At 39.2% G+C, this 25,572-nt stretch overlaps 1 protein-coding gene across 3 annotated transcripts in view; it reads left to right on the top strand.

Annotated features, from left to right (window-relative positions):
• The first annotated feature begins 2,857 nt into the window (after positions 1-2,857).
• The window catches only part of LOC133562195 (F-actin-uncapping protein LRRC16A-like), a 141,941-nt gene continuing 119,226 nt past the window's right edge, over positions 2,858-25,572 (top strand). Inside the window, exons 1-2 of one of the 3 annotated variants that reach the window (XM_061916154.1) lie at positions 2,858-3,373; positions 12,665-12,762. In XM_061916154.1, coding sequence (XP_061772138.1) covers positions 3,334-3,373; positions 12,665-12,762 — 138 coding nt within the window. In that variant the 5' untranslated portion in view covers positions 2,858-3,333. Of the gene's footprint in view, positions 3,374-12,664; positions 12,763-18,300; positions 18,322-25,572 lie in introns of those variants that run through there. The other 2 variants (XM_061916153.1, XM_061916155.1) reach the window with 2 other exon arrangements.

The following is a 25,572-nucleotide window of genomic DNA, read 5'->3' as shown; positions in this document are numbered from 1 at the left end:
AAGGACAATGTTTTATCAACTTATTGCAATAATGTAACTTTGTTTTAACTATTAAACGAACCTAAAATATGACTTATTTTATCTTTGTGAAAACATTGGACACAATGTGTTGTCAAGCTTATGAGATGTGATGCAATTTTGTTCTTTTTTTTTATTTTTATAAATGTCTCATGATAATGTCAATGAGGGATTTTTAATCACTGTTATGCTGAAATTATAACTAAGAATGATACTGTTGTTGATAATATTCATTTTTGTTTCACTACTTCTGGTTTGTTCTGTTTCGTGTTTGTGTCTCCTCTCAATTGCTCTGTTTACTGCAGTTCTGAGTGTTGCTGGGTCAGGTTTGCTTTTGGAATTGGATTGCATTGTTATGGTATTGATGTGTATTGGTTTGTTGGGTTGATAAAAAAAAGAAAGAAAATTGATTTAAAAAAAAATGAGAATCGATTCCGAATTGCACAACGTGAGAATCGCGATTCGTATTCGAATCGATTTTTTCCCACACTCCTAGTCCTTAGGGTCTTTCTGTGTGGAGTTTGTATGTTCTCCCCGTGACTGCGTGGGTTCTTCCGGCTTCCTCCCACCGCCAAAGACATGCACCTGGGGATAGGTTGATTGGCAACACTAAATAGTCCCTAGTGTGTGAATGTGAGTGTGAATGTTGTCTGTCTATCTGTGTTGGCCCTGCAATGAGGTGGTGACTTGTCCAGGGTGTACACCGCCTTCCACCCGAATACAGATGGGCAAGGCTCCAGCACCCCCACGACCTCGAGATGGGCAAGCGGTAGAAATAGATGGATTTTCCAGTGTGTGACCCGCAGTGGAAAAATGCGGACATCCGGTGGGTGGCGGTAATGCACATACCGTATTCCCTTGAATTGCCGCAGGGCATATAGTATGCGCCTTCCTTGAATTACTGCCGGGTCAAACTCGCTTCCTAAAATAATTAGGGCATGCTTAGTATTACCGCCTGGTCAAACTCGTGAAGTCACGAGTGACACTTCCCCTGTGATCATTTTCAAAATGGAGGAGGCGGATTTCAATACCGGTAATTTGAAATTGCATAAACGGAAGAAGATTAAGAGGAACTCAGTAGGATTAAAGGTCCAAGCTTACATCACACTCAAATTTGTACTGCATACCTCTGGTAAATGCTGGAGTGAGAAGAGGTTTTAAAATAATTAGCGCATGCTTACTTTTACCGCATGCCTTTGGTAAGCGCAGGAGTGAGAAGAAGTTTGAAATTAATTAGCTCCCCAGCGGCAATTCAAGGAAATACGGTAATCAATTTGCACCCGCCGGTGTCTAGCCAAATAAGTGCCCGCTGCGAAATAAGTGCCCAAGCGTGTCGGGGCATATATTTAGCGCCTTAAGAGCAAAATATATGCCCACCCTATTGTGTAAAGTGTGTATGGGACGGCTTGCAAAATAATTGCCCCTGTGGATTTGCTGATATTGTTAGCTAAAAGAAAAACTGTATCATACCAAAGTTACTGTGATATATATTGTCTTAGGCCAGGGGTCGGGAACCTTTTTGGCTGAGAGAGCCAAGAAGCCAAATATTTTTTAAATGTATTTCCGTAAGAGCCATATAATATATTTTTTTAACACTGAACACAACTAAACACATGCATTTTTAAGTAAGACCAACAATTTTAGAGCATGATAGGTCTCTTATTCTTTGTAATAACATTGATATTCTGAAGTTAACTGTGGAGGGGGCGTACCCTGCAGGTCTGCAGCAAAGCGGGGTGTTGCCACGACCGGCCTCGAAATCAGCGACAGATGCGTAGATGGCCAACCTGGGCCTTGTTATCTAATTACCTGTCGCTCTGTTTATAAGCAGCAGCCAGGAGGAGATATGGGGTTGGGGCTGGAGCCAGAGTGTGAGCGTGAAGGAAAGAAAAAAAGACAATTGCTGGAAAGCAACTGAGAGACTTATTAAAAAATATATATATATTGTAACCCTGAAACAGGCTCTCATGTCGGTGCTTGTGGTCTGAAGAACCCCCAGGAGGGCAAGCCCTAAACTAACCAATAATAAATAAATCACTTCTTACCCTTTATGCAACTTCTTGAACAAGTGCGGTAGAAAAAAGGATGGATGGATTCAAATGCATGGGCATGTTTTATATTGTGAACGTTATTTTTAACACTTTGAGTACAAGTGGAATTATTCAATACTTATTGTGTTAAGCAGTGTCAGCTCAGATTCATCCGAGAGCAAGATGGAGTCATCAAGAGAGCCACATCTGGCTCGCGAGCCATAGGTTCTCTACCCCTGTCTTAGGCTATTAAATATGGACAAACAGCAGGATGAAACAAATAAAATCAGTAGTTTTAATTTTAGTGAGTTAAGCTTTTAAAAATAGTGGACAGTCTCTCTCTCGCTACACACATGTTGGTTTGACAATGACGCCGCCCTGCCAAAAAACTGCCCGGCGCACCTGTGGACTGCGCAGGTGCGCGCATGCGCACACCCCTCCTGGGCACTTAATTCGGCTGGGCACAGATTTGGCTTGACACCTGTATACAAAGAAAATTTACTTGTGTGCTTCCTGTGTGCAGTTACCTCAAACTACCACAAGATGTCCCTGTCGACTTTCTATACCTCGAGTCCCTGGGAAAAGACGTCGGCAAAGCTAAGTGGACATGTTTACATTTTTTTGTACTTCTATAACCGGATTGTGGTAATATTTTTTTCCGAACAATATACCTTCAAATATATTTCTGTAAATGCATTTGATAACTACGTGTTTTTTTCCTATAGTATAGAATCTGAGTTATGCCCGCTTAGATTCGCGGGTAGCCATTAGGTGACCAGCGTAGAAGCAGCCTCCTTATATTATTATCCGTCTGTCAGCATCACAACCACCGCCCACTATTGCCACGCCACGGAGCTCTGGCAGAACATCGGCTTGCATCACCAGGCCTGGGAGGGGCTCGGTCTCGCGGTCTCGCCGCCATTGGCTGCCACGGCACTACCGACGGCTTTACGGTACAGGAGGGGCGGCGAAAGAGGATGTTGTACATGTCCCTTCCACGCTGCGGAGAGACGACTCATCTGGGCTCCGGCATGCTTGTTCTCCGATTCACGTCATCCTAAAGCCGCCCGAAGCACAAAGAAATGCCCGCCGAGTCACGCCGACACATTGTTCAGGCACCGCGGGGGGAGAAAAGCATGTAACCGGCTAGAGTGGCACCGGCGGGGCGGCAAAGAGTGGCACCACCTGGCACTTCTTTCTCCTTCTTTCCTGTTGTTTTCCAGCTGAGAGTGACGCCTCTTCTTCCTCCTCGTTTTTCTTTGGGATCTTTTGCAGTGTGCGCAAAATGAGCGAGGAAGTGTCAGAGGTCCCTAAAGAGCTTATGGGTAAGAAAAGATTATTATTTCGTGGCCATGTGTTCAAGCTCTTGTCACACTGCGTGTTGTCGCCACTGCACAGTCTCTCATTGTGCCTGCAAGCAGACAATAGTGGGGCTGTCTGCACTTGTGTGAAACTGCCACTTTACATTTATAGAGGTAGATTCCTTCATACAAGCTGTGCAGACAGTGATTGCACACTTTACAGTACAACTTACACAACATCCTTGCATATGACTTCTTATTATTGGTACCCTCATTTTAAGGGCAGGTATGTCATCAGGTTTTAAAACTCATGTGTTACATCAGGGGTCGGCAACCCAAAATATTGAAAGAGCCATATTGGACCAAAAATACAAAAACAAATCTGTCTGGAGCCGCAATAAATTAAAAGCCATATTACAAACAGATAGTGTGTCATGAGATATACATTGAATTATGAGGACTTATAGGAAACTAAATGAGCTCAAATATAGCTACAAATGAGGCATAAGGATGCAATATATACATACAGCTAGCCTAAATAGCATGTTAGCTTCGATTAGCTTACAGTCATGAAGTGACCACATAAGTCAATAACATCAACAAAACTCACCTTTGTCCATTCAAGCACAATGTTATAAGTTTGGTGGACAAAATCAGACAGAAAAAGAAGTGGCATAAATCACGTCTTAGAAAGTCGGAGAAAGTTATACATGTTAATTGTAAACAAACTAGGGTGATTTCCAGGACCGCCAAAATTAGTAGGACAAAACGGCGTTCGCCAAATACTCGAATCAGTGAAACATAAACAGTGTGCTTTATAGCAATTAGGGAGGTTTGTGTCATGTTTGTCCTCCTACAGAAACCAAATTAAAGGAAGAAAATGTTTTTTTTTCCCCTCATCATTTCCATTTTTCATATATTTTTGAAAAAGCTCCAGAGAGCCACAAGGGCGGCGCTAAAGAGCCGCATGCGGCTCCAGAGCCGCGGGTTGCTGACCCCTGTGTTAGTGTTCGTAAAGTATTCGTTTTGTGGATTACACCCCAATGCCTAAATGTACACCTGTGATATTATTAGTTTAACGCTTAGACTTATATGATGTTCCATCCATCCATTTCTACCGCTTATTCCCTTTTGGGGTCGCGGGGGGCGCTGGCGCCTATCTCAGCTACAATCGGGCGGAAGGCGGCGTACACCCTGGACAAGTCGCTTCCTCATCACAGGGCCAACACAGATAGACAGAACACATTCACACTCACATTCACACACTAGGGCCAATTTAGTGATGCCAGGTGCATGTCTTTGGAAGTGGGAGGAAGCCGGAGTACCCGTAGGGAACCCACGCATTCACGGGGAGAACATGCAAACTCCCCACAGAAAGATCCCGAGCCTGGGATTGAACCCAGGACTGCAGGACTTTCGTATTGTGAGGCAGACGCACTAACTCCTCTTCCACCGTGAAGCCCTTATATGACGTTACTTAAATTAAACCAGGGGTGTCCAAAGTGCGGCCCGGGGGCCATTTGCGACCCGCAGCTAATCGTTTACCGACCCGCCACACATTCTGCAAAAATAAAAAAATAAAAAGTGAAAAAAGTGGAATGAGGTGAAATCTAATAAAGAAACAGTGGCAATGTTGACACAAAGCTGCCATGCAGGCAGTTTTTTTCCCCTTTTGTCTTTGTTTTCTTTTTTCCATTGCTCAAAAAAAAGGACAAAAAAATCTGTTACAATGAAATATTACTTAAAAATGATCACTTTTTAAAATGTTTTATGTGGAACAAATATTGCATATGTTGTGCGGTTGCCATATAAAAACATCAAAGTTTTGACAAAAGACCATAAAACAAACAAAATTATAGTTCAAACTTAAAATCGACAGGTATATCGGAAGTTGATCTTGAAATTTAAGTGTTAAAATTAAAAAAAAATCTAATAAAAATGTATCACTTTACGAGTGGGGAACCTTTCGGATCTCAAAATATATTTTAGTAGGATTTTATTTAACTTTTCACTGTGATTACTCAAAACTATTAAATCATTAAAATCAATGGTGTCCTGCATTATTGATCTTTGAGGGCTTTATTTGCTAAATAAAGGAACTCTCCTGAAGGAATCAATAAAGTACTATCTATCTATCCATCTAAATACTGCATATTTCAGTTTTACTATAAAAAACAAAGTTGTCTTTGACAGAAAAGGCATAAAACCTTATTTGTTTTACTTTATATCAACCTCAAGTTGATATAAAGATTTACTCTTAGCATTAAATTAAAAATAATAATAATAATTTGACTTATTTTTAACATTTTAGTTACTGAGACCCTCTATGCTCCCCAGGAGCCCTAAGGATTAAAAAAAAATATCCATATATTTTCTTATGGTTTGAAAATAAAAAATATCAAAATGGCCCCCGCATGCTTAAATTTTTCCATGTGCGGCCCTCTGTGGAAAAAGTTTGGACACCCCTGGATTAAACATTTCATGACTGCAACTAATGAATAACAATCAAGTCCAGACCACAAGCAGTGCCCAGAACTTTAAATCGTAAATGGTAAATGGATTATACATGTATGGCGCTTTTCTACCTTTTTTTAATGAACTCCAAGCACTTTGACACTATTTCCACATTCACCCATTCACACACATTGACACACTGATGGCGGGAGCTGCAATGCAAGGCGCTAACCAGGCCCCATCAGGAGCAAGGGTGATGTGGACACAACGAACGTGACTAGAATGGTAGAAGGTGGGGATTGAATCAGGAACCCTCAGGTTGCTGGCACAGCCACTCCCAACCGCGCCACGCCGTCCCCAAATAGGCCTAAATAGTTTCTGCACGGTTGCTATGATAGAGCACACCTGAGAGTGTCGGTGTGTGGGTGCTTTGATAAAATAAAATAAAAATAGGTATAAAGGCGCCAGCGCCCCCCGTGACCCCGAAAGGGAATAAGCGGTAGAAAATGGATGGATGATAAAGTGTTTTTTTTAATCCGATTCGTAGATAAATCGTACTGACTGGAGCTGGGCGATATGAACAAAAAAGTATATCTCCATATATTTTTAGTTAAACTCGATATTCAATATATATCTCGATATATTTTCCGGTGAAAGTATACATATAAAGATATTCATTTATGGACTATCACACACGTACGGTTTTGGTCAGCGCCATGTAAGTGACTTGACTTTATTGTGTTTGGTCATTTTAACGTGAAATAAATTGATATTACGATATTTTCTTAATTCATATCTTGTTTAAAAATATATCAATATATCTTACAAACTCAATATATGACTAATTGACAGATTACTCAAATTCAAAAATGATCCACAGCTGCAGCTCTAAATATATATTTTTTGTTTATTTGAGTGGCATTTGTGCATCTCAGTTAGGTTGTTGCTTCGTTGAATGGCGGTCATGTTTTTTTAAAGCCAATCGCTCAAATTTGACCTACCTGAGCTCAGCAGTCCCCCGAAAGTGTATACCAAATTTCTGGGTGATTCGGCTAAAATCTCTGAAGTTTTATAGGTCGTATTATAGAGCGCATTAAGAGGTGTGAGAAATTTCAAGTCAATCCAATGGGGATGTGAATTTTCCAACAACTCACAATTCGATTTTCGATTCTTGGGGTGACGGTTTGATTAAGAATACATTTTTGATTCAACACGATTCTCAATTGAAACCGATTCTCAATTTTCAAAATGATTCAAAAGCTCCACTAGGCTGCTGACTTATTACCTATGCGGGCAAGAAGTAAGCTGGAAATAGCCTAGAAATGTCTTTTTAAAAATGTATTCTCAAAAGAACAAACAATTATAAAATAATTAAATATAAATATTTTGTATTATTATTTCAATCAGAATAATGTGAATCTTGATTCGGATGTGATTTGATTTTTTTCAGCACCCCTACACACCAACTTATGGGGTTTAACAGTGCTAGTGAGTAGTAAACTTGTCCGAAAAGCCTTAGCACTGGCAACACAGCCAGGGTACATGTTTTGACAAATTTGTAGGTTTTTGTGTGCAGCGGTGGAATAATTACCTTCTATAAACAAACACACACAATCTTGTGAAAAAATGGACAGAGGTGTCATGTAAATATAGAAGTACCCCATGTGTAATTATAGGGCCTCAAGTTATCTACTCGTGATTTTAGAAGAATACCACCTTTTGTCTCTGTACTTTGTACTTTTATGATAATAAAACATAGACTTTGACCTGTATTAAGAAAACATTTCCATACATGTCCACTGTCAGAAAGAGGGTTCAAATATCTGTCCCAAACAGGTCTGAGGTACATGAGTATACTCAACAAGGTAAACATCTGAGTCATGCTTCTGCTGTGTTTAACTGTCTTTATTTGCCAAGCAGTCAGTATTTGACACATTGGTGCAATGTTGGACAAGCACAGGCATTTTAGAGCCCATCTACGGTCAAATACTTATTCCGTTTAATGGATACATGTGGTATTATTATTAGTAGGGAATTGTTGCAAACTCTCAAAGATGACCTCATAGGCTGTATTAGGTAATAGTGTGCCTCATCCCCAAGTTAACCCTGTATGTCGTGTTTTGTGGCATCTAGGAAAAGAAACAAACGTGTTCTCAGTGTGTCCAATGCGGTATGATAAGAATCACATGTCATGCTGTGTGGATGATAACAGTCGTTAGCACTTAACTCTTGACTGGTGCCAGTGACTCAGAAGCAGCATGCAAGATCACCCTCTCAACACAGACCGCTTTTAGAAAGAACTCTGCAACTCTGCACGACTGTTATGTATTGAGAAACATTCAGTAAAGTTGTCCTACTGCCAATAAAAACTGTTTCAGTTTTAGTCCAGCATGGTTTGGTCCATACAGACCAAATGTGTTTTCCCACTTAGGTGTGATTGTTTGGTCAGGTGGGAACACAAAAATGAAACTCGGACTTGATTTGTAAACGTGGTCTCTAGTTTTGTTCCATACAAAGTCTGGCATGGCTCAATTTTGTTTAGAAAAAGGATTGTTTATTTAGGTCTTCCCCTTGAAGTGTAGTCAACTGTTTGCAGGTGTACTTAACCCAGTAGACAATTTTTGAAGATTAAATTATTTCGAAATAGTCTGTCAGGGCTAGTCAGCTGGTGCCACGGGGCCAAATCTGGCCTGGGGATGACACCTTAGCTGCCTTCAAGATCAGTTCAAAACTTTGAAGACAAACACTTAAATCCTAAAACCACCAGGGCTCCTGTTGTATGGAGGATCTTGGACTCATGTGAACATATTAATAGATCCTGGCTTGCTTTGACATTTTTACCTTGCTAGCAAACATAGAACACTGGGGTCCAAGCTTGTAATTTACATAACTGAGGAGGAGTTCCTCAAGGCACTCCCTTGAGTTACTTCCTTTTTGGCAGTTACAATTGTTGTTTTTTATTGATGTGATTTATGTTAACTAAAGTGCAAGGTAGCTTGTTTACTTCAGATGCAGTCAGTAGTCATTTGTTCAACTTCTTTAGCTTTACCAGCGGTGTTCCTCAAGGTTCTATTTGAGGTAGTCTCCTTTTCAGCATTTGGGGTATTCAAATTGTGGCCTGCAAATTCCGTTCAACAAACTTCTGAGAGACTAATTTTTGTAGCAGATTTGTAAAATGTTGTCAAAGAGATTATATTTGACTAACTTCTTTTTGCAAAATGTCCTTCAACACAGCAGACCGCTCTTGTAAAGATGACAAAATAAATAGACCAAAATCTAATCTCTCCTGTAGAGGATGCTGGTTCTCTGGAATATACAAAAAAACACTATTTAACTAGTAAAAATAACTAGTGAAGCGATACGCCTGGTCCCCTGATCCTTAATCTTAGGAAATATAGCCAGAAAAACAATTGTGTTGAATATCCCTGCTGTGCAGCATATAAAACTGAATTTTTACATTTTTGCAATATCTCATTTTTGTGATGTTTTGTGTACTGAACACAGTGATTAACCGCTGACCAGTCCAGGGTGTATCCCACCTGTCCATTGGGATAGGCTCTAGCTAACTACTGACTCCAAATAGTATTAGCAGTAGAAAATGAATACTAAATGCACCAGAACAAAATGGTTATTCATTTTGCCCATGTCATTGCCCTTTACAAAAATGTGCAGAAAATTCATCCATTCATTTTCCTATACCGTTGTTCTCATTAGGAAACCTAGCTCAGGTGACTTTGGGTTAGAGGCAGGATACACTCCAGTGTGTCAATCATAGTCAGTCACACATAGGCATCCTCATTCACACCCTTATGTTATAGCAGTGTATCGAGCAACCAAGCTAGTATGGTATGGTACAACAAGGGTACACTACACTAGCACTTGGACCTTTGATTGTTATTGCGGTATATGGTATTGTACTGACAGTTCCAACTTTTGACGAAGAAATCCCCAAATTGTACAATATACCAAACACAAATGGGTCTGCTTTGTGTGAACAGTGATCGAGTTGCTTTGAGACAATCGGGACAAGAGATGCAGCCACAACGTATACCCATCTACATCCACAACGTTGATTCTAATTACGCCTAGAGTATATGCTGTAACTAAGCCACAGGGAAGCTGGCTCGTAAAATTAGCACCTCTGCTCCAGATGAAATTAATCAGAAATGGAAATGGCTTGGGAACTTTGATTGTTCCTTCTTCAAGTCATTAGAATATTCAAGGTCTGGAGAAATACTTGAGATTTTACAAATGCTACATAAGGAAAAGATGCTCATGTTCTCAAGGAACTTATATAGCCCGATAAACCGTCTTTAGTTATTTTTTTTCTCCTAATTATTTCTTTCCTTTTAATCTGAAGAACCCTGCAGGCAAGGATATGCCGGCACAGATGCGCTCAAGCAGATTCTCTCTCAGAATGTAGCAGCCGATGTGTGAAGAGCGCTGAGAGGCAGCTGACCCACTTCTGCTCTCGGGGCCAGCTTGCCAAGTTTGGAACTCCTCCTGGGTGTGACCAATCAAGACGAACGGAGCACACAGCATAATATGGCTGTCTATGTTAAATTTCTCTGACTCATTATTACTAACTCAATTTTCCGTCATCAATACTTTCAATGTGATAGTTCACACATTCTGTTAGTGCCAATGAAAAAGGGCCACTAAGAAACAAAGGTCTTCACCCAAACTTGGTTTTAATGGTGACCTAGTATCCGAGAAAATGAAAACTACCTAACTTTAATGTTCCATTTAACTTTGTAGAGGGTTAGGATATGGGTCTAGAAAATACCTATTAGTTGGTGCAGGTTTGTTATTGGAATTTCGGGTACCAAAATTACCGGCATGTGGAATTGTCTATGAATGGTCTCTACAGTATATCATTCAGGTACTCTCAGTGCATTCAATCGATTAATCAATCGCTACTGGACTTTTCAGTTTGTCTTAAAAGACTAGATCCGACCAATATAGAAAGCCTTGACCAGGGTTGCAAAATTTCAGGAATATTCAAAGTTGGAAACTTTCTATGGGAATTAATGGGAATAAACATTGAATGCAACATGCTAGATCTTGCACCTTGATTATTAGCTGAAACAATCTGATTTAATGACAATTCAGTAGAAATTCAACCCTAGAGTGTGCATTCCTCCATCACATGTGCAGTGCATTCTTCCATCACATGCACAGATAATTTCCAGCATGCTACACACTACAACAGGGCTATTGAGGCCACACTAGTATTTGAGCCCAAGGACTTCATTCAGTCAGGTAAGTTTTCACAATATTACTGCAGTAAATATATTTGATTTATGGTTTTTAAGTTTAATAGAGGAGTAATTGCTTGTTACTGTATGTCCGTGGACTACTCCAGCAGACTTCCATTTAAGCTAGCTAGCTGTTCCTTTACTTGTTAAATGATTTTGGGGCCAATATCTCAAGCTAGCTAGGTTTATGTACTACCACAGTTTCATAATGAACCGAAAATATTTCTCCGTTAGCCGTGATGCTAATTTTCTCTATGTTAAATCGCATTAATTTATGCTAACAACGTTAGCGATCCGAATTTACCTTTTTTGTTATCTGTAAATTAACAAATACTAAATCAAAATATGTAGTTTCCTCTGCCTTTTGTTCTACTAGCTATTCTGTTGCCATACAGGAATGTAGGTTATAGTTTAATTTAGCATGCTGATTGAGCATTCATTTATTCATCTAGCCTATTTCTATTCTTTTGTCCATCAGTAAAATATTTTTTAAGACTACTCCAATTGTTTAGCTGACTATTTATATTTGTTTGTGGCATTGCATTAGTGTTTTACAAGAATAACTCATTACAAACAGAATAATGCCACGTACACCATCTGATGTGTGGAGACATTTCACCCCAACCAGTGTAGATGGAAAGGCTGTGTACATTTGCAAATACTGTGCAAAGAGCTATGTCAAGAATGCCACAAAGATGCAGCAGTATATAGACAAGTGCCCAATAATATATAATTATTGTAATTCCCCATTAATTCCCATATATTCCTATTAATTCCCATGGACGGTGTCCAACTTTGAATAATCAAAAAATTGTCAATATTTCCAAACTTCCCTAGCTCAACTTCCCGTGGTAAATTTCCGGAAACTTTCTACCCATTTGCAACCCTAGCCATGACCTAATCTGAGCAATAACAGCGATACGTGACTAATTAATGTGACACTGGGAGCAAGGTGAGTGAAATGACGAGTCTTTCCCAAGTACACAATGGGAGTGATTAGGACGGCGGGAGCTAGAATTGTACCAGGTACCCTGAAGTTAGTTTAAGGCTGCTCTACCATCTTAACCACGTCGTTCAACCTAAGTCCAAGCATGAACTGATGAAGTCACCTCGGATGAGAAGCAAAACGTCTTCTAAAGCAAACGTAACAGTCCAGTTACGATCCATTGAGTGCCCTGAGACAATTATGTGTAATTGATTGATTATTCGGATATTTTGTTAAATGGCATTAGTTGAGGACACTATAGACTTTCACCATGCCTACTCTTTCAAGCAGTGTATGCTTAATACAACACAAAAGTGAATGAAGTGACTTTATCCAGGCTAGTGAAGTTACCAGGCGGGCTAATAAATTAGCTTGTCACTTTTTTTTTACCATGTTACTTCACCTGTGTTCAAATTTGTTAGACAATTTTTAGACTGTATTCAGTTTGCCATACTCATAGTCATATTAATCAACAAGAACCATCCACCTGTAGTAGGTTGGTTTTGTTTAATGTATGTGTTTGCAATGTCTTTGCTGATAGACTGCTGGTGCCAATAGTGTTCTGCAGTTCAAAAGAATGCAAAAGTGGAGTTCCAATCTGTTGTCTCCTGTGTGTAGAGAGCGTGCGGGATGCAGTGGGGAGGAAGGTGAAGCTGTCACTGAGAAAGAAAGTCAAACTGGAGATCAAAGGAGACAAGACGGAGAATCGAGTCTTGGTGAGTCGATTCCTGCTGTTTTCCAGCATACACACAAAGAAAAAAAAAAGCTGTCCTCTTTCCTTTCGGTATGTAAAACTCCCATTCATTCTTCTGTTTCTGTCCTTGAAAGCTGGTCTTGCTCATCACAGTCAAATGTTACATTTAAAGCTCAAACAGCCTTGAATGGGAAGTTACACTATGCAGATATAAGAATGATTCTCCTACCATCATTTTCACCCGAGGGTATACCCTGTTTCTTTTGTCAGAAATTGTAAAAGATAGAAACATTACATTTTTGGACACATTTTCTTTTGTGTGCCAACAGCAGTGCTACACTGCAGTGTTACCTCAGATAGTTTTGAGGTAATGTTAGTACTTTGGCGCATTTTAACTATGTCCCTTTACTACTCTAATGCTGTGTATTCAAGTGATATAAATGAATAGATAGATGTATGTGTTGAAGTCGCTAGTGGTGACATGTTTTGCTGATTACTGTTGTTCCGTTGCTGTCTAACTCATTTTATCCAAACAAAGGAGTTCGTTGCCCCTCTTTTTGGCACCAAGTCCTCTTTGAGTTTTGTTGGTTTGTCTTCCATTGTGCCTTCCGTCTCTACATTGTTGACATCCATGCTCCTGCCGGCTCTTGCCATAAAACTCTTTCAAGTGATGTAAAAATGTTAAGGCAATGCAAATTTACGTTATAAACAATTGACAATTAAATCATACAATATACATTTTTATGTTTTACTACTATATATACTATGATATTGCACAGCACTACTTACTAGGGGTGTAACGGTACACAAAAATTTTGGTTCAGTACGTACCTTGGTTCAGAGGTCACAGTTTGGTTTATTTTCGGTACAGTAAGAAAAAAAGAAAATATAAATTTTTTGATTATTCATTTAACAAATTTGCTAAATCTTCCACCAAAAATATTTTTCTTTGTGGAATATTTGATGTGAAGTAATCAGAAACTTGGATAGGTCAATAATTCATAATATCATTGATTTTGATTCAATATTATGTTTTGAGCAATGACAGTTTGAAAGAAAAAAAAACAGATTTGTTTTATTAGTCAACATTGCAACTTTTTCTAAATTACATTTAGCCTTTAAGGTTTTTTATTTCATTTTTGTTTATGTTTTTATTTATTTTAATATTATTTTTAGAATGTGCTGTGGGCCTTTAAAACATTAGCTGTGGGCCGCAAATGGCCTCCGGGGCACACTTTTGACACCCCTGCTATAGATAATAAAAAAATAAATCTGATTAATCAATGGATAAAAAGCAGAGCCTGGCGACGCATGGGCGTTTATCATAACTCTCTCGCTTTATGTCTCTGCCCCGCCCTCATGAATGTTAACGCTGCGTGCACCACTTTTTTGTTTTTGTTTTTAACCCTTTCTTAACCCTGAACGTACATTGAAAATACACGCAACCATAACTTAAAATGCCGGACATTCGAGGCATTTAAGAAACTCCACCTGGACAGTTCCACCAAGAGGACATATCCCGTGAAAAGAGGAGGTGTGGTCAGTCCATCATAGCCCAGTCATTGCTAGCATGCCGTGTGTTGTTGTTTTTTTGATTGATTGAAACTTGTATTAGTAGATTGCACAGTACAGTACGTATTCCGTACAATTGACCGCTAAATGGTAACACCCGAATAAGTTTTTCAACTTGTTTAAGTCGGGGTCCACGTAAATCAATTCATGGTGCCTCGGTGTGCACTGTTTACACAACGTGCGGTGCGCTACTTATAAGTCCGTGTCGTTCGGTACACCTCCGAACCGAACCGAAACCCACGTACGGAAATGGTTCAATACAAATACACGTACCGTTACACCCCTACTACTTACTGTTTATGTTGTTGGGCAACTAAATATTGTGCATGGTGAACTATTTTGTTTTCTTGCATATTATTCCACCGAATGAAGTGTTTAAACATAAAATCTCACCTTTTGGTGACCTGTTTCTTGAGTCTCTGCACAACCACAAAATAATCACCGTCATAACTGGATTCATAGGAAAGAACAAAGGGGAGCTATGATTTTTAATCCACATTTAACACACTTCTTTGTGGTCTACAAAGTATGTTTTGGATATGCTTCAGTGTAAATTTAGTTAATGTGTGGAGGCCTTCCCTTTTGAATGCAAATGAAACCCTCCACACCACACTGGCCACAGAACTATCCAAATGTACACTGTCAAATATGTATCTTGTTTTCCAGGGATGTTCAAACTTTTTGTGCTGTGACATGTGACGGTATCGATCAGTGCATATTATTATAATATTATAATTGATATATAATTGATAATTATTATAATTGGTTATTATGAGCATGTGAAAGTTCAACGCCTACCTTGTCTTCATGACAATTTCCTTAAAGTTTTTTTAGTCAATCAGAAATATCAAGCAGCTAAAATGAGGCAAATATGGATAAGTGTGGAGAGTGTTTTGCATTTTTCCCATCGTCCCTTGTAATGGATTTAAGTGGGAGTAATTTTATTATTAATTTCTCTTAATTCTGAATGTGAATGTATATAAAAAACATCCAAAGTTCAGTCAAAAGGTTGTGTTATGTGTGACCATGTTTGTTGACTTTTTGTGCTGTTTGATATAAAACATTTTCTACACCCTAACTCATGAAGGTAGTTTGGATTGGGTCATATGAGTTAATGCTGTGCTGTTTTCTTTGAAGTGTAATTATGTTTGAGGTAATTTAATTGGCTACCTGATAGCAACACAATGGCAGCTATCAAACCCCTATATTTGTATATGATATGAATACAGCAATTGTTATTTGAACTCGTGCCTTCTCACGGGCCAAATTGAGGAACGGCAGTGGAATGTATTTGGCCCACAGGCAGCAGTTAGGACACCCTTGTTGTAGATGAACTTAACCAACTCACTACTATTTTCTGTTTTTGTCACGGTTGAAATAAACGTTGTGAACAATACATAGACTTGCCAGTCACCACATTAGGTACACACGCCCATTCTTGATCAATAAAGAGACAGCATTTTTTCTTACTGCATGTCGCAAGTTGATAACATTGTACGCATGCCGTGATTCAATGAAAATAATACTTAATCCTACCTTTTCTTGTGTTTTCTTAAAACAAGATACAATGCAAGCGCTGGCCAAATGTATTAATATGATTTGACAATGTGACATTGTTTACTTTCTGTGTGGAGTTTGCATGTTCTCCCCGTGAATGCGTGGGTTCCCTCCGGGTACTCCGGCTTCCTCCCACTTCCAAAGACATGCACCTGGGGATAGGTTGATTGGCAACACTAAATTGGCCCTAGTGTGTGAATGTGAGTGTGAATGTTGTCTGTCTATCTGTGTTGGCCCTGCGATGAGGTGGCGACTTGTCCAGGGTGTACCCCGCCTTCTGCCCGATTGTAGCTGAGATAGGCGCCAGCGCCCCCGTGACCCCAAAAGGGAATAAGCGGTAGGAAATGGATGGATGGATGGACATTGTAACATTTAATAAGTCAGTAAAAAGGAAATGTATCATAGGTCTTCTTTAAATAGTCATTCATTTATTCTGCACGTGAGACTATTAATTATTGTCTGTAAAATGTGTTTTGTGTTGATAATTTTGGGTGTCTGGAACAGATTAGTTGAATTTACATTGTTTTTTTATGAAAAAAATTGCTTCGCATTTTGTCCCATTTTATTTTTGGGGAATTTCTAACAAAATTTAGGTTCCACTGTAGTTGGTTATTAGAATAAAGACCCAAGCAAAAACCATTCTTATGAGGTAATAGAGAATCACATAACCTTAGTGTGAAAACCATGAATTGATTAACGTGGACCCCGACTTAAACAAGTTGATAAACTTATTCGGGTGTTACCATTTAGTGGTCAATTGTACGGAATATGTACTGAACTGTGCAATCTACTAATAAAAGTATCAATCAATCAATCAATCAAAAAAGGGTTTTGTATGTAAAAAAAACAAAACACTAACGTTGCCTCTTTTAGGTGAGAGAAGATTCACATATAATTGTCTTTACTGTTTTTAATCCAGCCATCTGCAGTTTGCTGTTTTTGAGTTTAGTTAGTATGTCATGTCGCTGATCATTTTGGCCTCAACATCCTACTGTTTTCTTTTCTTCACAACACCCAGGCAACCCAACCCAAAATTAACTTACTGTTGTATACTTAGTACTGGTTTAAGTGAGGTCACTGCAGTTTCAATGACTTAAACCATCGGTACGTGTGTTTTTTTAAAGAAGCTTCATTATCTCTCTGTCCTCCCTGACTTTTAAGTGTAGATGCCAACATTTAAATATATTCTCCAAAATCTTAGTACTTTGGCAAACATATACGGGGTAAGACTTTGCATTGACTGTTGGAAATCTAACAGCTCAAATATTATGAAGCAAACAAGCATTCATATTTAAAGCCTTGGGTGAATGACATTATCTTTACTGCACTTTGATATTTGTTTAATCTCGTGTATAAACACCAGTGTGAACAGCCTAGTACAGTGACGTATGAAACATGAACATTCAGTAGTTCAACATAGATTGACTAAAGGCTCATTCATCGGGTCATTCATTAATTCATTTAGTTATGTGTCAACATTAGACCTTTGGTGTGTCCATTGGCCAAGTAGAAACGGCAGGTCAGGCCATTAACTGATGCCCACAGTGTAGTAGATCCACAGAATGTATGAATTATTAACATGTTATGTCCCTCGAGGACAGTAAAAGGATAACATTCAGATGAAGTTTGTAGCTTAGAGAAGATAAAGTAGATTCTTTGTTTGAATTTGCATCTAAATACATTTATAATGTGGAGGATACTGTACATCAAGGCTCTCAAGTTCTCCCACAAAACTCATCCAACATGTATTTATGGGCCTTGCTTGGTGCAAAAAGAGCAGGGGCTTTCCCATATTTTTTCCACTATTTTGGTAGCACAGAATTATGCCATATGTTTTGGAATGAAGGTTTAGCAGGAGCTAACCGGCTTTCCCACTCATTGATTGATTGCTTTAATTGATTAAGAGTCTTCACTTGTGCAAATATTTGTTAACTTATGCCGACGCGGTTGGAAAGTATTGGAGTCGTCTGGAGACATAAGCAGGGCAACAGGCAGAAATGGTGATCTTCACTTTCACATTTCCTGTGTTCGCTAAATGATCCTGGAGTTGTGTGAGTTGGGAAGCTGTGGGAGGGAATGAGTAAGTGTGCAAGAAAATTGCACTTGTTATTGCTATAGCACACTCATTAACTGGAGAGGCAGTGGGTCTTGCATCACAAAAGAAATATAGGAATTTAACTCAGAGGCTGAAAGAATGATCAGAACATAGAAAAATCAGAATGTTATGTCATGGAAGTAGGCATGGATAAAGAATGAAAATATTTGGACATTTGTGTTTCGGATGTGGAAATTCCATTGGACTGACTGTAGTTTCCTATTCAGATAGAGTGCATGAGAATGACTTTGCAAGTTTGTATCAACACTCTGCGGCACGTCACTGGTCAAATAAACAATGGCCAGTTGTTGCTGTGGAAAATAGAACAAGTTCTTCTGAAGGAAAGCATACATGGAGGTCAGTTTCAATGTATTAGTGTGGCAGTGTTTGATGATTGTGTAATGATGTTGACAACTTGCACATGGTGCAACTACAATACATCAACAAATAATCAAACAGAGAAAAGAGTGAACAAACTCCTGTTAAATGCCTTTTGTTTTCTATTTGGTGGATATTATCTATCAGAAGCCATAAGTATGTACTCGTGAGTAATTATGAGGATTATTTCCAGTCCTATGTTTATTTCTTGGACAGCTGGTGGCTTTCATTTATAACTTGTAAAAGACTGCAGTGTTTCCCACAGGTCAGGCATCTATTTGTGGTGGTGTGGTCAGGGGGTGGGGGGGTGTCAGTGGCGGCGGTGATGACCAAGAAGAACGCGGAGTTGGAATATAATTACAACACTTTATGTACATATTTATATACATGTTTATATAATATTTAAATATTTATATAATATGTATCTACAAGCTCCATTCACAGACAGTCCCCTTGCTTTTATGGTCAGTCGAGCGAGTCAAAAGCCGGAAAAAAAAATAAAATAAATTTTTTTTAAATGTTTTTTAATTTTTTTAATTTGTGTCGGCCGTAATTCTTTCGTTGCGGGCCACCACAAATAAATGAATGTGTGGGAAACCCTGGACTGATTGCATCATATCTGTCAAGTATCAATATATGGGACATTTCCTGGGAAGAAAAGGGAATTTGATTTTCACCATTTTCACTGGTGTGTCTGTTACGTGCATTCAGGTTTTTGAGTCAACTAAAATAATGTCAAATTGCAATTGATTGACAGCAATGATTGAAATACAGTAATACCTAAACTTACAAGACTAATTGGTTCTGACAAGGCCTTCAATCAAAACCACACGGCCCATTGAATTGAATGGAAATCAATGTAATTGGTGCTTGGCTTTCCCAAAACAAAACAATTATAACATGTAAAACTAACTTTTGGATACAATATATTGTATTAAAAATAATAGAATGTACTACAAGCAACGACAATAATTATATAATGTAATAATAAAGTATAGCATTTACCTTTATATACGGCGGATACTGCCCTCCAAAATAGTTTGTCTCATTTTGAGGAAAAAACATTAGAGGAATTGTTACAACGTGTAAATGGAATAAAACAAACAACATGTTTACTTGACCCTCTTCCTGGGAAACTTATCAAGGAGCTTTTTGTATTATTAGCTCCATCATGGCTAAATATTATAAACTTATCACTTTCCTCGGGCACTGTTCCCCTAGCATTCAAAAAAGCGGTTATTCATCCTCTTCTTAAAAGACCTAACCTCGATCCTGACCTCATGGTAAACTACCGACCGGTGTCTCACCTTCCCTTTATTTCAAAAATCCTCGAAAAAATTGTTGCGGAGCAGTCAAATGAACACTTAGCGTCTAACAATCTATGTGAAACCTTTCAATCTGGTTTCAGGGCAAATCACTCTACGGAGACAGCCCTCGCAAAAATGACTAATGATCTATTGCTAACGATGGATTCTGATGCGTCATCTATGTTGCTGCTCCTCGATCTTAGCGCTGCTTTCGATACCGTCGATCATAATATTTTATTAGAACGTATCAAAACACAAATTGGTATGTCAGACTTAGCCCTGTCTTCGTTTAACTCTTATCTTACTGATAGGATGCAGTGCGTCTCCCATAACAATTTTACCTCGGACTATGTTAAGGTAACGTGTGGAGTTCCCCAGGGTTCGGTCCTTGGCCCTGCACTCTTCAACATGTAGATGCTGCCGCTAGGTGACATCATACGCAAATACGGTGTTAGCTTTCACTGTTATGCTGATGACACCCAACTCTACATGCCCCTATAGCTGACCAACACGCCGGATTGTAGTCAGCTGGAGGCGTGTCTTAATGAAATTAAACAATGGATGTCCGCTAACTTTTTGCAACTCAACGCCAAAAAACCGGAAACGCTGATTATCGGTCCTGCTAGACACCGACCTCTATTTAATAATACAACTCTAACATTTGACAACCAAACAATTAAACAAGGCGACACGGTAAAGAATCTGGGTATTATCTTTGACCCAACTCTCTCCTTTTGAGTCACACATTAAAAGCGTTACTAAAACGGCCTTCTTCCATCTCCGTAATATCGCTAAAATTCGCTCCATTCTGTCCACTAAAGACGCTGAGATCATTATCCATGCGTTTGTTACGTCTCGTCTCGATTACTGTAACGTATTATTTTCGGGTCTCCCCATGTCTAGCATTAAAAGATTACAGTTGGTACGAAATGCGGCTGAAGTGTCGATAGAACCATGTTACAACAGAACGTAAACTGTTAACAGTAAATGAGCAAATCGATTAAGATTAATTTCGAGAAAATAATACAACTGGAAATGACACAATAGGTTACCGCATACGTCAACAGCTAAATTAGCAGCCTTTGTAACCCATTTTGAAATTATTTTGTATCATTTACATACAAAATAATGTATCGTGATGTATCAATTATTGTCTCAGGAGGCTGCAATATGTATCGCAATATAGATTTGAGGCCATAACGCCCATCCCTACTAGCTGTGTACTGTACAAAATGTATCCATGTTATATATTATTTGCATCATATTTAATACTACAGCTACTCACTAGTCAAAGTATTGTGAGAAAGATGACATTTCAAAATGTATGTGTCTTTGTAAATAGTATGACCAACCAATAAAAACAATACCTATTTCTGTTCTTTAGCCAGAAGTTATGGAATGGTGTTAGTCATTTATAGATTTGTGGCTGCCACTTACAACTTTGCAACCCGAGGGCTACCTTCTTAATTCAACCTCCCCTTGAGCTTATTGTTCAAATAAAAGGGCGTAAATGGGAGTCTGTTTTTCTTTACCAAATACTCTAACCCAAGGGTTGATTGCTTTTTTGCCTCACACTGTTTGCTTCAAAGGAGTGACTATCACAGCATAGATTACACTGTGTAACCTCAGTGTAATAAAATCAACAGTCATACTGCATTTTATTACAGTATGTTCCATGACGCAGAGGTTCTTTGGACAAACCAATCAGTTAATCATTTATCTATATAAAGTCAGCAAAGGTGATAGTTCTTCTTGTAAATATAAAATGAATCATTAAAATATCAAAGACGTCAATATATTTTTTACCTCAGAAACTAAACTTCTTTCTTGTCATCTCTTTCCACTGTGAGTTGTCAGTCAATGGAACTCCATATTCTCCCTTGTAATATAAATGCCCTGGTGAGAATCCTGTGGTCCACCTGCTTCTTTTGTCAGAACAACTAAAGCCATTCCTTAAAGGCTGTAGAAAGACAATCTTCCACATTTTAAATTCCCTTTGATAAAGACTTTAGTATCCTTTCTGTACTGTAGGCTGTTTGCTTTTTTTGTCAGCCATAGAGGTTTTGAAAATAGCTTTGAAGTTATTTCTGCATTGATGATTTGGGAACTGCCTTAGTAAACTGTATCCCAGTTGCATATTTCACTTTTGTGTTGTACTTTTATTTTAAAGAATATCTTCTCATAAGACATTGGTAAATTTGTTAATGAAAATTGTACTGCAACACATTCTCACAGAACACACATTTTCACAGTGTGGTGGACATGCTGCACAAATGCAAACTTAGAGTAATATTTGCTTTATTATCATTACATAGAATACAAACCCCATTTCCATATGAGTTGGGAAATTGTGTTAGATGTAAATATAAACGGAATACAATGATTTGCAAATCATTTTCAACCCATATTCAGTTGAATATGCTACAAGGACACTTGTTTTTTTTTTTGCAAATAATCATTAACTTTAGAATTTGATGCCAGCAACACATGACAAAGAAGTTGGGAAATGTGGCAATAAATACTGATAAAGTTGAAAAATTATCATCAAACACTTATTTGGAACATCCCACAGGTGTGCAGGCTAATTGGGAACAGGTGGGTGCCATGATTGGGTATTAAAGCAGCTTCCATGAAATGCTAAGTAATTCACAAACAAGGATGGGGCGAGGGTCATTAATTTGTAAGCAAATTTTCAAACAGTTTTAGAACAACATTTCTCAACGAGCTATTGCAAGGAATTTAGGGATTTTTACCATCTACGCTCCATAAAATCATCAAAAGGTTCAGAGAATTTGGAGAAATCACTGCACGTAAGCGATGATATTACGGACCGTTGATCCTTAAGGCGGTACTGCATCAGAAACAAACATCAGTGTGTAAAGGATATCACCACATGGGCTCAGGAACACTTCATAAAACCACTGTCAGTAACTACAAATGGTTGCTACATCTGTAAGTGCAAGTTAAAGCTCTGCTATGCAAAGCAAAACCCATTCATCAACAACACCAAGGAACGCCACTGTCTTCGCTTGGCCCGAGCTCATCTAAAATGGACTGATGCAAAGTGGAAAGGTGTTTTATGGTCTGACGAGTCCACATTTCATATTATATTTGGAAACTGTGGACGTGGTGTCCTCCGGAACAAAGCGGAAAATAACCATCTGGATTGTTATAGGCACAAAGTTCAAAAGCCAGCATCTGTGATGGTATGGGGGTGTATTAGTGCCCAAGGCATGGGTAACTTACACATCTGTGAAGGCACCATTAATGCTGAATGGTCCATATAGGTTTTGGAACAACATATGTTGTCATCCAAGCAACGTTATTATGGACGCCCCTGCTTATTTCAGTAAGACAATGCCAAGCCACGTGTTACCACAGCATGGTTTCGTAGTAAAAGAGTGCGGGTTCTTTCCTGGCCCGCCTGCAGACAACATATGTCTCCCATCCAAAATGTGTGGCGCATTATGAAGCCTAAAATACGACAGCGTAGACCCCCGGACTGTTGAACGACTGAAGCTCTACATAAAACAAAAATGGGAAATAATTCCACTCTCAAAGGTTCAGCAATTAGTTTCCTTAGTTCCCAAACGTTTATTGAGTGTTGTTAAAAGAAAAGGTGATGTAACACAGTGGTGAACATGCCCTTTCCCAACTACTTTGGCACGTGTTGCAGCCATGAAATTCAAAGTTAATTATTATTTGCAAAATAAATTTTTTTTTTATGAGTTTGAACATCAAATATCTTGTCTTTGTAGTGCATTCAACTGAATATGGGTTGAAAAAGATTCGCGAATCATTGTATTCCGTTTATATTTTTATCCATCACAATTTCCTAACTCATATGGAAACAGGGTTTGTAGAATAGAAAGTACTTTATTGATCCCTGGGGGAAATTCAGCACCACAGTTCGCTCACAATAGACAATGATAATAATAAATAATAATAATAAATGATATAATATATTAGATATATAATATATGAATAATATACATATATTCTACATTTAAGTGCAGTCAAGGAACATATGCATTATACAGTCTGATGGCTGTCGGTATGAATGACCTCCTGTGTCGTTCCGTGTTGCATTTTGGGAGTCTGAGTCTTCCAGTGAACGTGCTCATTCTCTCCGCAAGGTACGAGTGTAGTGGGTGGGAGGTGTTGTCCATAATGGCTAGGAGTTTTGCTAGACTTCTCCTCTCTGACACCACCACCAGAGAGTCTAGCTCCACTCCCACCACGTTACTGGCCTTCTCTACCAACTTGTCCAGTCTGTTTGCGTCCCTCGCTCTCAGCCCGCTGCTCCAGCAGGCCACGGCGTACAAGAAGGCGCCTGTCACCACCGACTCTTAGAACATCTTCAACATCTTTGTACAGACGTTGAAGGATCCTAGCCTCCTGAGGAAGTAGAGGCTCTGTCCCTTCTTGTAGAGGACCTCAGCGTGTTTTGACCCATTCAGCTTGTTGTCCATGTGTACTCCGAGGTATTCATAATCCTCAACCATGTCCACATTGACCCCCCTGATGGAAACAGGGGTCGCCGGAGTACTCCCCCTCCTTCCCAGGTCCACAACCAGCTCCTTGGTCTCCGTCACATTAAGCTGGAGGTGGTTCTTTCCACACCATGTGACAAAGTCCTCCACCAGTGCCCTGTGTTCTTCATCATCACCATCCTCAATACACCCCACTATCGCATAGTCATCAGAAAACTTCTGAAGGTGACAGGACTCTGATTGATAGTGGACATCGGTGGTGTAAATGGTGAAGAGGAAGGGGGGAGAGGACTGTGCCCTGCGGGGCCCCAATGTTGCTGACCAGCCTGTCAGACACACAGTCCTGCAGTTGCACTTACTGTGGTTTGTCAGTCAGGTAATCAACAACCCAGGACACCAAGAGGACCTCCACCTGCATCGTCTCCAACTTCACACCAGTAGCCTAGGCCGTAAGGTATCGAAAGCACTGGAGAAGTCAAAAAACATGACCCTCACACTGCTCGCAGGCTTGTCCAGGTGGGTGTATAATTATTACCCAGACTGGTGTACAAATTCAATTGGAAACTGGACACTGTCAAACTATACAAAATAAGTATTAAGTAGCAGTATCAGCTTGCAATTATTAAGATTTGCACAAATTTAGTTTAAAAAAAAAAAAAGTATTGCAAGAAACAATATTGTATATAGTTAAAGTTAAAGTGCCAATAATTGTCCAGTAAGATAGATGTAAACATGCATATGAAATACAAACCATAATATTAAACAATACAGTACATCAATACATATCAGACCTGGGCAATTATTTTGAGCCATGGGGCCACATCGGTCGCTAAAAATGGGTGTTGGGGCCTGACTTCGTTTCACTACATTTCAGTTGCTTCTACTTCCGTGGAGGCTCAGTGTACGATTAATAGTGCACAAATAATAAACTATATATAGCCATTCATATCGTAAATACCTGCTGGTGTTAATGTGTATGTTAGTGTGTAATGATCAGTGTTAGGATCAACGCGTCACTGTAACGCCGTTTTTATCGGCGGTAGCGAGTAGTCTAACGCGTTATTAGTTATATTCAGTAACTCAGTTACCGTTACTACATAATGCGTTACTGCGTATTTTTACGTTATTTTTTATATATCAGCTAGAAACTGAGAAGATCTCAGTGTGTTTTATTGGAGAGTTGCAGTGTCGTCCTTCTGTGTCCCAAGGAAAAGATGAGGCGCGCCGCACGCTCTGTGTGTGTGTGTGTGTGTGTGTGTGTGTGTGTGTGTGTGTGTGTGTGTGTGTGTGTGTGTGTGTGTGTGCGTGTGTGTGTGTGTGCGTGTGTGTGTGTGTGTGTGTGTGTGCGCGCGTGTGCGTGTGGGGGGGGCCGGGGAGGCGTCTGTGTTTACTAACAAGCGATCATGGCGGAGCCGAAGCCGAGTTTCTTA

This window comes from Nerophis ophidion, linkage group LG11 (genome assembly GCF_033978795.1).
Source record: "Nerophis ophidion isolate RoL-2023_Sa linkage group LG11, RoL_Noph_v1.0, whole genome shotgun sequence".
NCBI lineage: Eukaryota > Metazoa > Chordata > Actinopteri > Syngnathiformes > Syngnathidae > Nerophis > Nerophis ophidion.
The sequence above is the reverse complement of the archived record's forward strand: the minus strand, read 5'-3'. Positions and strand labels throughout refer to the sequence as shown.